This window comes from Pteropus medius, unplaced genomic scaffold (assembly GCF_902729225.1).
Source record: "Pteropus medius unplaced genomic scaffold, Ma_sr-lr_union100, whole genome shotgun sequence".
NCBI lineage: Eukaryota > Metazoa > Chordata > Mammalia > Chiroptera > Pteropodidae > Pteropus > Pteropus medius.
The window spans coordinates 195,974-207,573 of NW_024343734.1; the positions used below are offsets into that span (position 1 = coordinate 195,974).

The 11,600-nt window shown below is 53.7% G+C and overlaps 2 protein-coding genes and 1 pseudogene across 2 annotated transcripts in view; 2 read left to right on the forward strand and 1 right to left on the reverse strand.

Moving 5' to 3' along the window:
- Nucleotides 1–5,796, forward strand: part of PLEKHA4 (pleckstrin homology domain containing A4) — a 19,091-nt gene extending 13,295 nt beyond the window's left edge. Inside the window, 4 exon segments of the mRNA XM_039868526.1 lie at nt 3,651–3,812; nt 4,564–4,622; nt 5,020–5,132; nt 5,342–5,796. Coding sequence (XP_039724460.1) covers nt 3,651–3,812; nt 4,564–4,622; nt 5,020–5,132; nt 5,342–5,607 — 600 coding nt within the window. The 3' untranslated portion in view covers nt 5,608–5,796.
- Nucleotides 5,735–11,600, forward strand: part of HSD17B14 (hydroxysteroid 17-beta dehydrogenase 14) — a 9,807-nt gene continuing 3,941 nt past the window's right edge. Inside the window, 7 exon segments of the mRNA XM_039868611.1 lie at nt 5,735–5,748; nt 6,084–6,132; nt 6,135–6,165; nt 6,630–6,773; nt 8,720–9,050; nt 9,750–10,079; nt 11,144–11,219. Of these exon segments, the coding sequence (XP_039724545.1) occupies nt 5,735–5,748; nt 6,084–6,132; nt 6,135–6,165; nt 6,630–6,773; nt 8,720–9,050; nt 9,750–10,079; nt 11,144–11,219 (975 nt within the window).
- On the reverse strand, nt 9,304–9,422 carry LOC120607004 (uncharacterized; annotated as a pseudogene).

Consider the following 11,600-nt stretch of genomic DNA (forward strand, 5'->3'; position numbering starts at 1 on the left):
TAAGACTAGATTAGAAATATCAGGCGCCTTTTATTTCTAAGGAAGAGGTTTAGCAAGACGTGTCACACAATCCAGGCACGAACGAAGCCAAATACCAGAATGTACACCTGCGGTAAATGCTCATGACTTCCAGTGACTTGAGGACTGTGGAGACAGAGGTTACCGGTCACGCGATCAACGCTGTAGTCGAATTGAAATGGGACATCCGAGGCGGGGCCAGGACTGGGGTTCCCTGGGGATGAGGCGCGAAGCCTTCGTAGAGTTTCGTGCTGTGTTATCTGCTCCTTCACAAAGGGTCTCATGTGGGGAGTGTCCCTTTCATCGAGCAAATACACGCTCTTGGCCACCGAGAAATACACGCTGTCAGCAGTGAACTGATCACCTGTTTCAGTATTTCAGCCGCGGGGAGTTTTTCCCCTGTGTCCCCGATGTTAGCAACATGATCACTTTAGTGCTCTCGAATTTCTAATCTTTTTCCATCCCAGCGGTTTCTTTCTGCCAATAGATGCCCGACAGACAGGTTATTGCGGGTGTCTAGTATTGGACCCGGTCACCTCGGGCCCAAATAAGAAAACTCAGTCTCCTCTTCTTATCATCGACGCCAAATCTGGTTTCTCGAGGACGTTGGGGAAAGCAGGTCCTTCGGTTTTCATCTGCAGAGTCAGAGCCTGGCCTGGGCTGGCATTAGCTTCTGCCCATTTATCAACCTCCTTCCGGGCACTGATGGCTGCAAATTGGCATCGCTAAGACGTCTTGGGTCTTGGGTTTCCTGCAGCCAGCGTACAATTAAAAAAAAAAAAAGGGGGGGGTGGTGGTGATCTTTGTTCTTCGCGGAGATTCTGCTTCTGTGGTTAGAAGCCGTGTGTGGAGATGACACGCTTGGCAGGAAGCAAATGTCCCCACACAATACCACCCTTCACGAGACCGGAAGGTTTCCAGAGAGTTTATTCAGAAACCCAAACGCGACAGTTTTCTTCCGGTCTAGCTTGTCTGCAACAATCTCATGCTGCTGATCACAAATCTGAACTTGTCCAAAAAGATTTTCCTGGGTCCCATAATTCTCTCTTTTTTTTTTTTTTTAAAATCTTTTTTGAATTAAAATCATTGGGGTAACATGATTCGGTTTCTTGTTTGCATAATCATGCCCAAGTTATGGAAGATTGCAACATGTTCCAAACTGTGTCTTCTGTGTGCCCGTGGAGCTAGCACGTCCGTGGACAGACCACCCGAGCCTGGTATCCTTCGAGCCTGTCATTCATTGTCACTTCTCATCGCTGTCGATGTTTTTATAGGAGCATCACTGTGGAACTGGTTTATCTGTAGTATAGATTTTTATTTTAGAACTCAAGTTTTCATCAGGTCTTATCTTAGCAGACTCATCAGTGTAATTTCTGATTTGCAGATGCGCTGGCCACTGCAGATCATTAGATATTTTATATCACGTGCCTTTTCCATGTTGCCAGCCAATGATCACAATCAATGTTTAGGTCTCTGTGGAATGTTCTAGCTTGTTTCATGACCAAAAAAGCCAGTTGGGGGCATCTAGTTACATCCTCGTCATGGTCCAGGTCTTCGTGTTTGGCCCTATGGAGCATTTCTGTACTCATCATCAGTTCCTGGTCATCGGCGTCCCTGTTAAACTTCCACGACATCTTTCTGTTCATGTCACGTCACATACGGGGGTACCTCATGGGTCATACTCATTAGAGTGGATACGAACGAAAATCGGTCCTTTCTGAGGAAGACGCAGCCTTCTGCATTCTCGGTGGCGTGTGTCCGTGGATTGTTGGGGCTGCTCGCGAATTTCTCCGCCCTCACCCCAAACGCTTGGTTCCTGGGCTGCCGAGGGCCTGAGCTCAGGGGTGGTGCAAGTCCCAGGTGTGGCCGCGAGGTGGCAGTCGTACACACGGGCTGTGTTTGGTCCTCACTGTGCCGGGTTGGCCTGTGGGATAAGCCCCTCCCAGCGTGAGACCCTTCAGAGGTGACTGCGTGGGGGCCACTGCCCAGAGGTGAGGGGAGGAAAGGAGATAGGAGAAGGGGCTTAAAGGTCGAGGTGATGTCACTTAGCACCACAGTGAGGCGTCTCTGGGTTACAGAGCTGAGGACAGCAGCTGCTTGAGGTCCTTCATAGTTGACAGATGGATCCTGACTCGTGGCTAGCAGATTTGGGGTACAACGTAGTGGAGCGTTCAAAGCAGGCAGGCTCTACATGGCTAAAAATATCCACCTACTTGGATTATGTTTGAAACAAGCGGATGGATAAAAGTTTGAACTTGGCCCTGGCAGGCTTTCGGGCCAGTGGTTTGGCCCACTGTGAAGAAAGAAACGACAAAGGACCAATAAACAGCGTCCACCATGCCCCGAGTCCACCACCCCGAGTCGCATGTCCACCAGGGGGACATGCGACTCGGGGTCAGAACAAAACAGCGAACTGCAATGGATCCAAGCTCTCTCTCTAGAATTTTCTATTTAGAGACTGCACTGAAGCGTTCTCTTCCCTTCTTTTAAATTTTCAAAAAATTTTTTTTGCTTAATCAACACGTTTATTGTCATAATTCTGTAGGCTAGCAGTCCGAAATCAAGGTGTCATGAAGCCATGTTCCTTCTGAAGGCATTAGGGACGATTCTGTGCCAAGTTTTGTCCCTCGGCTCGTGGCAGCCTACGTCCATTTGTCACGTGGCATCCTCCCTGCGTGCGTGTCTGTGCGGGTGTGTCGGCCCGTTTCCTGCCCGCGGCATCCCGGATACCTGACGGCCTGTCTTCATTTAGTCCCGTCTCTGTCCCCTTTTGTTCAAGCTGGCGGTGTTTCTGCTGAGATGGTTTGCTGGATCCACGTGTCGCATGACTCATCCCGTGGCAAACGGGTTGTCCAGCCACACCCGTGGCATTCTCTGCAGGACATGCTTTCTCATTGGTCACAGTATGTGTAGGCTGAGAATTTTCCAGATCTTCAAGCTCTTTTCGCTTTTCTTCGCTTTATCTCCGACCTCTTGCAGTTTAAGTTCTTAAGACTTTCGTCCACGATCACGGTGTCAACAGGCCACACTCCCTCCGAAGTCGCCAGAGAAGGATCTGGGACAGTCTCCTGTCTTCTGGTGCTTTCCTGACTTGTGGCCACATAATTCCAAACTGGCACACGACATTCTCCCTGCGTGCCTCTTCCCTCTGGCTTGAGGGCGAGACCGAGCTCATAAAGTCCTCTAAGGCCAACTCAGGCTTATCTATTGGATAATTTAGTTATCAATAAATCCGTTTCCTCCGGTCGTTTTTTTTTTAAAGCCGACTTAAAGGTTGTTGTTTTTTTAATCACAAGCATCCCAGCATCTTGTCTATTAGTGCAAAGAAGCTCGATATGTGCAGGGAATTATGGGTGTTTGTTACGCAGGAGCTTCAAGTTCAAATATAGGGCAGCTGATGGAGTGGAGGCCGGAGAGGTGGTTGGGGACCAGGCCTCTCGGGGCCACAAATGCCTTTGTCCCCATGGCTCAGGGACTGTGGGAGGGATGGCATGAGCTCTGGGTATGGGATGAGCCCTCTGAGCTCTGGTGGTGAACTTACTGGAAAGGGTCAGATGGGAGGCTAAGAGGCTCAGGGGAGAGAGAGAGCGGAGGTCAAGGTTGGGGTCTTGAGGGCTTTCTCACCTCCCTAGGCACCCCCGGCCCGGCCCCGCATGAGCGCTCAGGAACAGTTGGAAAGAATACGCAGAAACCAGGAGTGTGGACGGCCTCTCCCTCGCCCGGCTTCTCCTCGGCTCCTTAGTCTGGGGAGGACACTGTCCCCAGCCAGACGCCAGCCTGACCTGGAGCAGAGGGTGAGGGGAACAGAGGTGTGTGTTGTGGGTGTGATGGTAGTGGAGCCTCTGCTCCCAGTTTGAGCCTTAGCTTCCCTCTCTGTGAAACGCATCGGGATGTTCCCTGCCTTCTCACCTGGAACTAGGTTTCCGGACTCACCCCAGCTTGTACCTGTGCGGAAGTCAGCAGTATGCTGGTTCCCTCAGCAGTGCGGGGTTGGGGTGGGGCGGAGACAGCATCCCCCCTCACTAGGCACCACGGGTCTGGATTGGAAGTGCAGCGTTTTTGTTTGTTTGTTTGTTTGTTTTCAGTTACTGTGAGTTGTCAAAGGCAAAAAAAAAAAATCGAGGAAGTAGGAAAATCGATTTTATTTACGCTATTGCAACGGGACGAGAGCTCCAGATTCAAAGATCAGAGTGTCTCACTGGGTGGTTTCATCTTAGACTTTTCTGGGGAGGAATTAGACAAGTCACTGGTGGGGCGACTTTAGGGTTAAGATTATTTTTGTAAGGGGGGCACCTCAGGTGAACACCAAACGTTTATCTCTGTCTAGCTAGTTTTGGGGGGACAAACAGTTCGGTTAATCGTTTATGAGGTAAGGTGTTCCTTTGGCCCTAGTGGGGGCCTCAGTCTTAAGTCATACGGAGGAGAGGGGTTCTTGGCATTGTCGGGGTCTCTGGGGGCAATTTCACCCCTTTGAGCCCGCTTCGTGCCATCCCCAGCATGTGGGGCTTCGGGATGAGGAATACTAATGCCCCGATTCCTTTGCAGCCTGTCCTAGGACACTCAGGAGCCCAGAAATGGCTCCGAAGCTCGGGGTCCTGGAGCAGGTGAGCAGCTGGAGGGGGACGAGGGCAGGAGCCGGGAAATCAATTCGCCAAAGAGGAGAGCATCTCTGTTATTACGGGCTCCCGAGTACCGGAGCTCAGATCGCAGAACCTTCCTGGGGCGCCAGAAAGCCCTAGATACCCAGTGAGGCCCTCCGGTTCCCGAAAACGCAAACCTGGGTGGGTCGCGAACTCCGCCGGAGCATCGGGAAATCGGGTGAAATTCACGGGAGACTGGACTACAAATCCCATAACGCACGCGGTCTCTTTAGGACGGCTCCAGGTTTAAAGTCCTTTCGAGACACGAGCTAGGGACTCCAACTCCCAGAAGGACACGCGCGGCGCTGCGGTTGTCACCCGCACTGGCTAATCGTACGTGTCCCCCAAATCTTTTCTCTAGCCCGAGGAACACCGCCTCTTATTTGCCGACATCAGAAGGTCACCGGGAGCGAGTTCTCAGTCTCTCTCAAGCCCTGGCCACTGAGGCGTCACAGTGGCACCGGATGATGGCAGGTGAGGAGGGGCTGGGGACCTTGGGGTCCTCGGTTTTAGGGAGCCGGAGGCCTGGAATCATAGGTCCTGGCGAGGAGGGGTGTCGGGCCAGCTTGGAAGCCCCTTGTCTTGATGAGGAAAGAGCTGGGCAGGGCTTCGGAGTTATAGATTCCAGGCCAGAGGGGGCGGGGGCCCCGGAATCCCGTATCCCAAAGTTCGCCATTCTCCAGGTGGAAATGTGGACTCGGAAGGAGACCCTCTTCCCCCTGCGCCACCTTCTCCGTCAGACCCCACGCCCCAGGTGACCTCGCCCCCCAAGTCCCCTGTGGCCAATTCCCGCTGCACCGGGTTCTCCCGCCGAGGCAGTGGGCGTGGCCCAGGCTCAGGCCCCGCCTCCTGGGAGCCCACGTGGGATTCCGGGACCGCCCCTTCCCCCCTGTCCCCAGACGAGGGCGCCTGGCCTCTGCGAGTCACCCTGCTGCAGTCCAGCTTCTGAGCGGCCCAAACGCGGCAGCCAATCGGAGCGCGAGGGCACAGCTCGGAGGTGCCACCTGAAGATCCGGAGCCACTCTGGCACCCGGGGGCGTGACCCGGTCCCCTGCCTGCCAAGGGGAGGGGCTCCTATGGCCAAAGTTTGGTTTTCCAGGGACTTATCCAAATTCAGATTAAAACTTTCAACTTTTAGATAATTAGCTTTGTCTGTCTATTTGGGGTTGTGACGCTGGGGTGTCCGAGGGACAGAGCTGGAGTCTGGAAGGGGCGGGGGCCTCGGCCTTGCAGCTCTGAAGAAGGAGGGAGCCTGGGGTCTAGATTACTGGGTTTGAGGGGCGAGGGGTCTGGGACCCAACTTCCCGGGCCGGGCTTCCAGGATCCAGCCCCCCGTTTGTCGTTATAGCCAGGCCTCACCGGACCCTGCAGGTGGAAGGCGGCCGGGAGTGAGTGGCAGAGGGACAGACCAACCGACTGACGCAGGGTGGCTGCGGGATCGCGTTACGCGGGGAAGGAGGTCATTGTGAGGGGGTGGGGTGGCGGGGCATCGGAGCCGGCATCGTGAGCTGAGGGGGTTCTTGGCTGGAATATCGGAGTCTGGGAGAGGAGGGACCCCGCGGTCTACCGAGTGTGGGCTGCAGCCCAGATTCCGGTCTTACACAATCCAGTTTGCGGTGCTAACACAGGCGTGGGAGTGGTAGCCCTGAGCCCTTTGCTCTGGGTCTCGATTATAGTTGCAAAGCAGATAGTATGGGGAATATGTCTCTCGTAGGTTTAGGGTTTACTCCGGAACCCAGAGATGGGGGTGCCACTCTCAGGAACCCCAGCCGGTACCTGGAAGAGCCAGGGAGAATATGTGTCGTGGCCTCTGCCCTTTGTCCTAGGGGATCATCCTGAGAGGGGTCAGAGGGGAGCCGAGGGGGTGATGAGCCCCACGCCGACTGGCCACAAGAGGCCAAGCAGAGGCCTTCGTGGAGGCCTATGTTGGGGTAACCCGGTCTCAGTGAAGCGCTGGGCCTAAGTGATCAGTGCTCACCTCCAGCTCCGCCTCCCTCAGACCAGGAGTCGGGATCCCCAGCCCTTCTCTTCCCGCAGAGCTGGGGGGCCCCGCTCTGGAGCAGCAGCTTCCTGGAGCTGTCTTTCTCCTCTGTGACGTGACTCAGGAAAAAAGACGTGAGTGGCTTTTCTGTCCCCGCTCCCCATTTCCAGTAGTTTCTCTCCCCTCCTCCGGTTCTGTTGTCTTCCAGGTTTTCACACGGGCCCTTCCCTCTCCCCGTCTCTCTTCTCCGGGCTAAACTGTTTGGGTCCCAAAGGTTTCATCTCAGTGTCACGTCCCCCGCTGCGAGGCTGTCCCTGGTTCTGCAGGCCGAGTCCAGTGTCTGGGCGGGTTCTTTTATCTCCCACGTTTTCAAGATCCCTGTGACAGCTGTCACGTGGATGGGAACCGATGAGTCTCTCACAGCAAGTGTTTTTTTTTTTTTTTCCTGTAAGAGTTTTTTCTCTCCTGTCCCTTCTCTGTAGTCAGTATCTCTCCAATAACTGGTCCCCTGGGCCTCTGTCCCCCTGACCCTAGGTCTCTCTGGAGCATTAACTGCAGTGCGACTCTGTCCAGCCCTCTGGGCTCTGTCACCTCTGGCTTCCTCTCTGCTCTTCTCCCGCCGTATGCGGGGTGATTCGGGGGAGGGCCCCACGTCCTGGAATGTAGCTTCCGTCCCCTGGGGTGTGTGACTCCGGCTTCCCCTGACCTGCCCTGCTTCAGGGAGCGGCAGCAGCAGTGGCACTAGGCTGGCTGCCAACACTCCCCGCTCACGAGACATCTCTCTCCGCTGTGTCATCCCGTCTCCCGGCCTCCCTCCCCTTCCTCCCCAACCTGTTTCCCTTTCTCTGCCACTTGGACAGGATGACGGGACTGCTTCGTTCCGTCCCCGTTGTGCGCCCTTGCCTCTCTGCGCCTCGGTGTCCGTACTTCTAAAATGGGAATAGTGATAACGGCCCTCGTTATAGAGTGGTTGCGGGTATTGAATAAGGTGAACTATTCATAACGGCCAGAGTTATCTCCGTCTACCTGTGCCGTGAGGCCGATGGCCCTTGTCTCTCCGCCGGTGGCTGTGAAGATGTCCTCACGGCACGTGGTTTATGACGGAAGTCCCCACAGGGCTCAGTGGGCGGGGAGGGGGACCGATTGCACTGAGGTCACACCCCCAGGCCAGGCCGTGCTGGAGAGAAGCCTCCTCATCGCCTGGCCAACTGTGAGCTGCATTTAGGATGACACAGCTGGTGGCTACGCGTTCATTCTTTCTATGTCCTTTGTGTGCTCAACAGATACGTGTTGAGCACCTACTATGTCCCCAGTTCTGTCCCAGGGCCTGGGGACTTAGCAGCAAAGGAAACGGACAAAGCGTTCCAGTCCTCCTGGATTCACATTCTAGAATAAGGCAATAGACACAAAGAGACAGGCACAGTTAATCCTCATTGTCCGCAGGTTCCGACTCCCCAGAACAATTTTTGTGGCCGCAGAATCGGTTCTCTTCGCGCAGAGCGGCAAAAAAAAAAAAAATTGAGTCGCCTGCGGCGAGTGTTCCCAGCTCTGGTCTAACAAGGTGACACTCCCTCTGCCGTCTTGTTCCGGGTCTGCAGCAGAGAGATGGCCGGAGGACAGAGACAGGAGCGGGGCGGCACAGGGCAAGGAGTTCCAGCTCAGGGGGACGGCTGAGCGGGTTCCAGTCGCGAGGCTGGCACCTCTCCATGGGGCCGCCTCCGACGAGTCACCGCGCACTCCGAACCTCCTTTCAGAATAAATAGCCCGGAGCGTGAGCTGTGTCTAGGATTTAAGATTATAACCTGCGTTAGATACCTGTGTACACACACAGGTACTGTCTTCGTCCGATTGGGGGGGGCTTCTGTAGCAGAAAATCCCATAGAAGATCTGGCTTAAGTAACAAACATTTATCTCTCTCGGTTCCGGAGCCCGAAAAGTCCAAGGTGAAGGTGCGGGCAGATGCAGGGTCCTCAGGTGGTGGGAGGTGCGAGGGAGCTTTCTGAGGCCACTCTTCCGAGGCCACGTACCCCGTGCATGAGGGCTCCACCCTGTGACATAATCACCTCCCCTCATCTCTTAGTGACATCGCCTTGGAGGTTAAGATTTCCACGTGCGAACGTTCGAGGGGACACAAACATTCAGTCCATAATAGGTACATATTATCAGAGAGCATCATATGTACCTACTTCCCCTGGGAGCGATGGGCCAGGGGTCACTGACGTAAGGCGTATGGAGACTTTCCAGGCCGTGACTGCTTTGCCGACTGAGAACTGCCCGCATATCCTAGCTCGGCCGGCGATAAGGAAGGCTTTTCCCTTGTTCTTACTCTGTTATCTTTCCAGCTCTTTTTCTTCTGGATGTCCATTTTTCTTTCCCTCTAACCTCCTCCCCCCCAATTCCTTCTACTTATAGTTGATCCCCGAACGATGCGTGGGCTGAGGGCACCAACCCCACGCAGTGGAAAATCCACGCATACCTTTCGATTCGCCCAAAACTTTGCTACATTCCCGTGGTACCCGTGGAGGATTGGTTTCAAGATCCCCATGGATACCAACATCCTCGGATTCGCAAGTCCCTTATATAAAGTGGAGTAGAACAATGTACGTGGCTGGCCGTCCACATCCACAGATTCCCCAACCGTGGATCAAAACACTCTTTTTTTAATGCCTACAGCACCCGATCTTCCTAGGTGGTCTCCCATCCAAATACTAAACAGGCCCGACCCTGCCTAGTTTCTGAGATCAGATGAGATTGGGCGTGTTCAGGGCGGAATGGCCAGAGACTAAAAAAATCGTCTTGTTTTTGATCAGCATTTGGTTGAATCCGGCATTTGGATATGAAACCCTGAGAGACACAGGGCTGACTGTACATTTACTGAAAAAAAGCCTGTGTATAAGTGGACGCACGCAGTTTGAACTTGTGTCATTCAAGGGTCAGCTGTATTTAACAACCACGTCACGGTATTGAGTGCCAGGCGCAAATATTGAAATGTCTGAGCTCAAGAAGAAACGATGTCCTCATTCTGCAGATGGAATCCAGGCCTTGTCACCTCTAAGACCGGTTTTTTGTTAACTGTCGTGCAGCCTCCTGTTTTAGGACCCCTGACCCTCTTGGCTGCCAGCCCCCCGGCCTGGGTCCCCCCGCACCCCTACACCGTCCCTATGCGCCTATTTCCTCTTCCTGTCCTGCCCCTGTCTCTCCTTCATTCTCTCCTCTCTCCGACCCCCACCCTTAGATCCGCCCCCGCAGTGGCGGGAGGAGACCTCTGCCCAGGGCTTCTGGCAGCCCCTGGAGCTGAACCAGCTGGGGACATACACCTTGGCCAAGGTGAAGGCTGGGGCAAGTTACTCAATCTCTCTTCACCTCACGTTTCTTACCTGTAAAAGAGGGCTCATCATGCTACCTGGGCCACAGGGTTGTTCTGAGAATCGAATGAGATTCAACTAAATACCCGCCAAGCCCTTCGAACATGCCTGGCACAGAGTTTGCTGTCTGTGAGTTATTATTGTTTATCACGAACCTTGTTCTATCTGTTTCTTGTTTGTCATGAACCTTGTTCCGTCTGTTTCTGGCGGCTGATCCACCTCCTTCGTCACTGATATATGTTGGCAAATGAAGCCTGGGAGAGGTAGAAGGGAAAGGTGAGATTTGAGCTGGACTCTGAGTGGGAGGTCAGGGAGTGGAAAAATAGGGCACAGAGTATTTGACTCACTAAGGAGAGAATGTGCAAAGGCCCTGGGGCAGGAACGACCTGGGTGTATTTTAAGAACAAGAGCACACCCATCTCCGTCTCCAGCTTAGCGATTGCAAGCGTTTCGTTAAAATCATTCTCTCCCTCGCCTCCTGCCATCTCCTCCTGAGACACCATATCATTTCATCTGTCGGAATTTCATAAATACTACCAACAGATTAGAATGTTTACATTTATTCTGACATCATTTAAGACTAATGAAATATTGCCAGAATAGTACAGAGGGCTCTCGTATACCCAGACTCTCCATTGTTAATATTTGACGACACGTTCTTGATGTTTCTGTCTTTCTCTTTGGGAGGAAGTGGCGGGCGCGATGTCCGTTTACCCCTCGGTACCTGGGCGCGTATGTCCTGAAAACAAGAACGTTCTCTTCCACAATCCCAGCGAGAGTCACACCGACACCAGAGCCTCAGCTAACCTGGGGACTTTCTTATTCCAATGGCTAGAATTCTTAACATCATCACAGCACCGTGGCCACCCCTGTGTTAGTTGGGAAGCCCAGAAGCAGACCCTAGATGAGGATGGAGGATGGGGTGAGTAGGGGGTGATCCCAGGAAGTGCCGCCCTTGGGGTCAGGGGGCAGTTGTGGACACACAAGGCAGCCGATGGAGGGAGTCACTGAGCAAGTTACCCCTGGGACAAGTGGGACACCGTCCCTAGGCAACTCTGTGCGCCTCCCAGTTATTCCCACCACTGTGCCCGTCGCGAGGAAATCTGTTGACGTGAGTAAGTTGCTGCCCTGGTCACCAGCATCACCATCATTATGACCATCATCATCTTCACCCTCATCACCATCATCACCGTCATCACCACCATCATCGCCACCGTCATTTCTTGAAAGTTCTTGAAATGCCAACCCGGCCTCGACCTCCTGAATCAGAATCTCTGGGTCTTTGGCTTCCCTGGTAGATTCTGACACAAGCCACAGTTTGTAATCCCCGGGGCTCGAGAGAACAATGGGGGTGGGTAGGGGTATTTATACAGTCAAGAAGTGAGCTCCCGTGGGCAGTCGGGGTCCACAGGAGGCCATCGTGGATTCTCAGAGCTGGATCGATTCTCATAGACTCCTATTTGTTCGTCATCCATCTATTCGTCGAGTATTGGCTGAGCCCGGGCAGTGTGCTAGGTGCTGGGGACACACCATGTGCTCTTTGCTGTTGTGGTGTCCCTAGTTGCCAGGCAGCCAGGCATTACTAAATAGAGACAG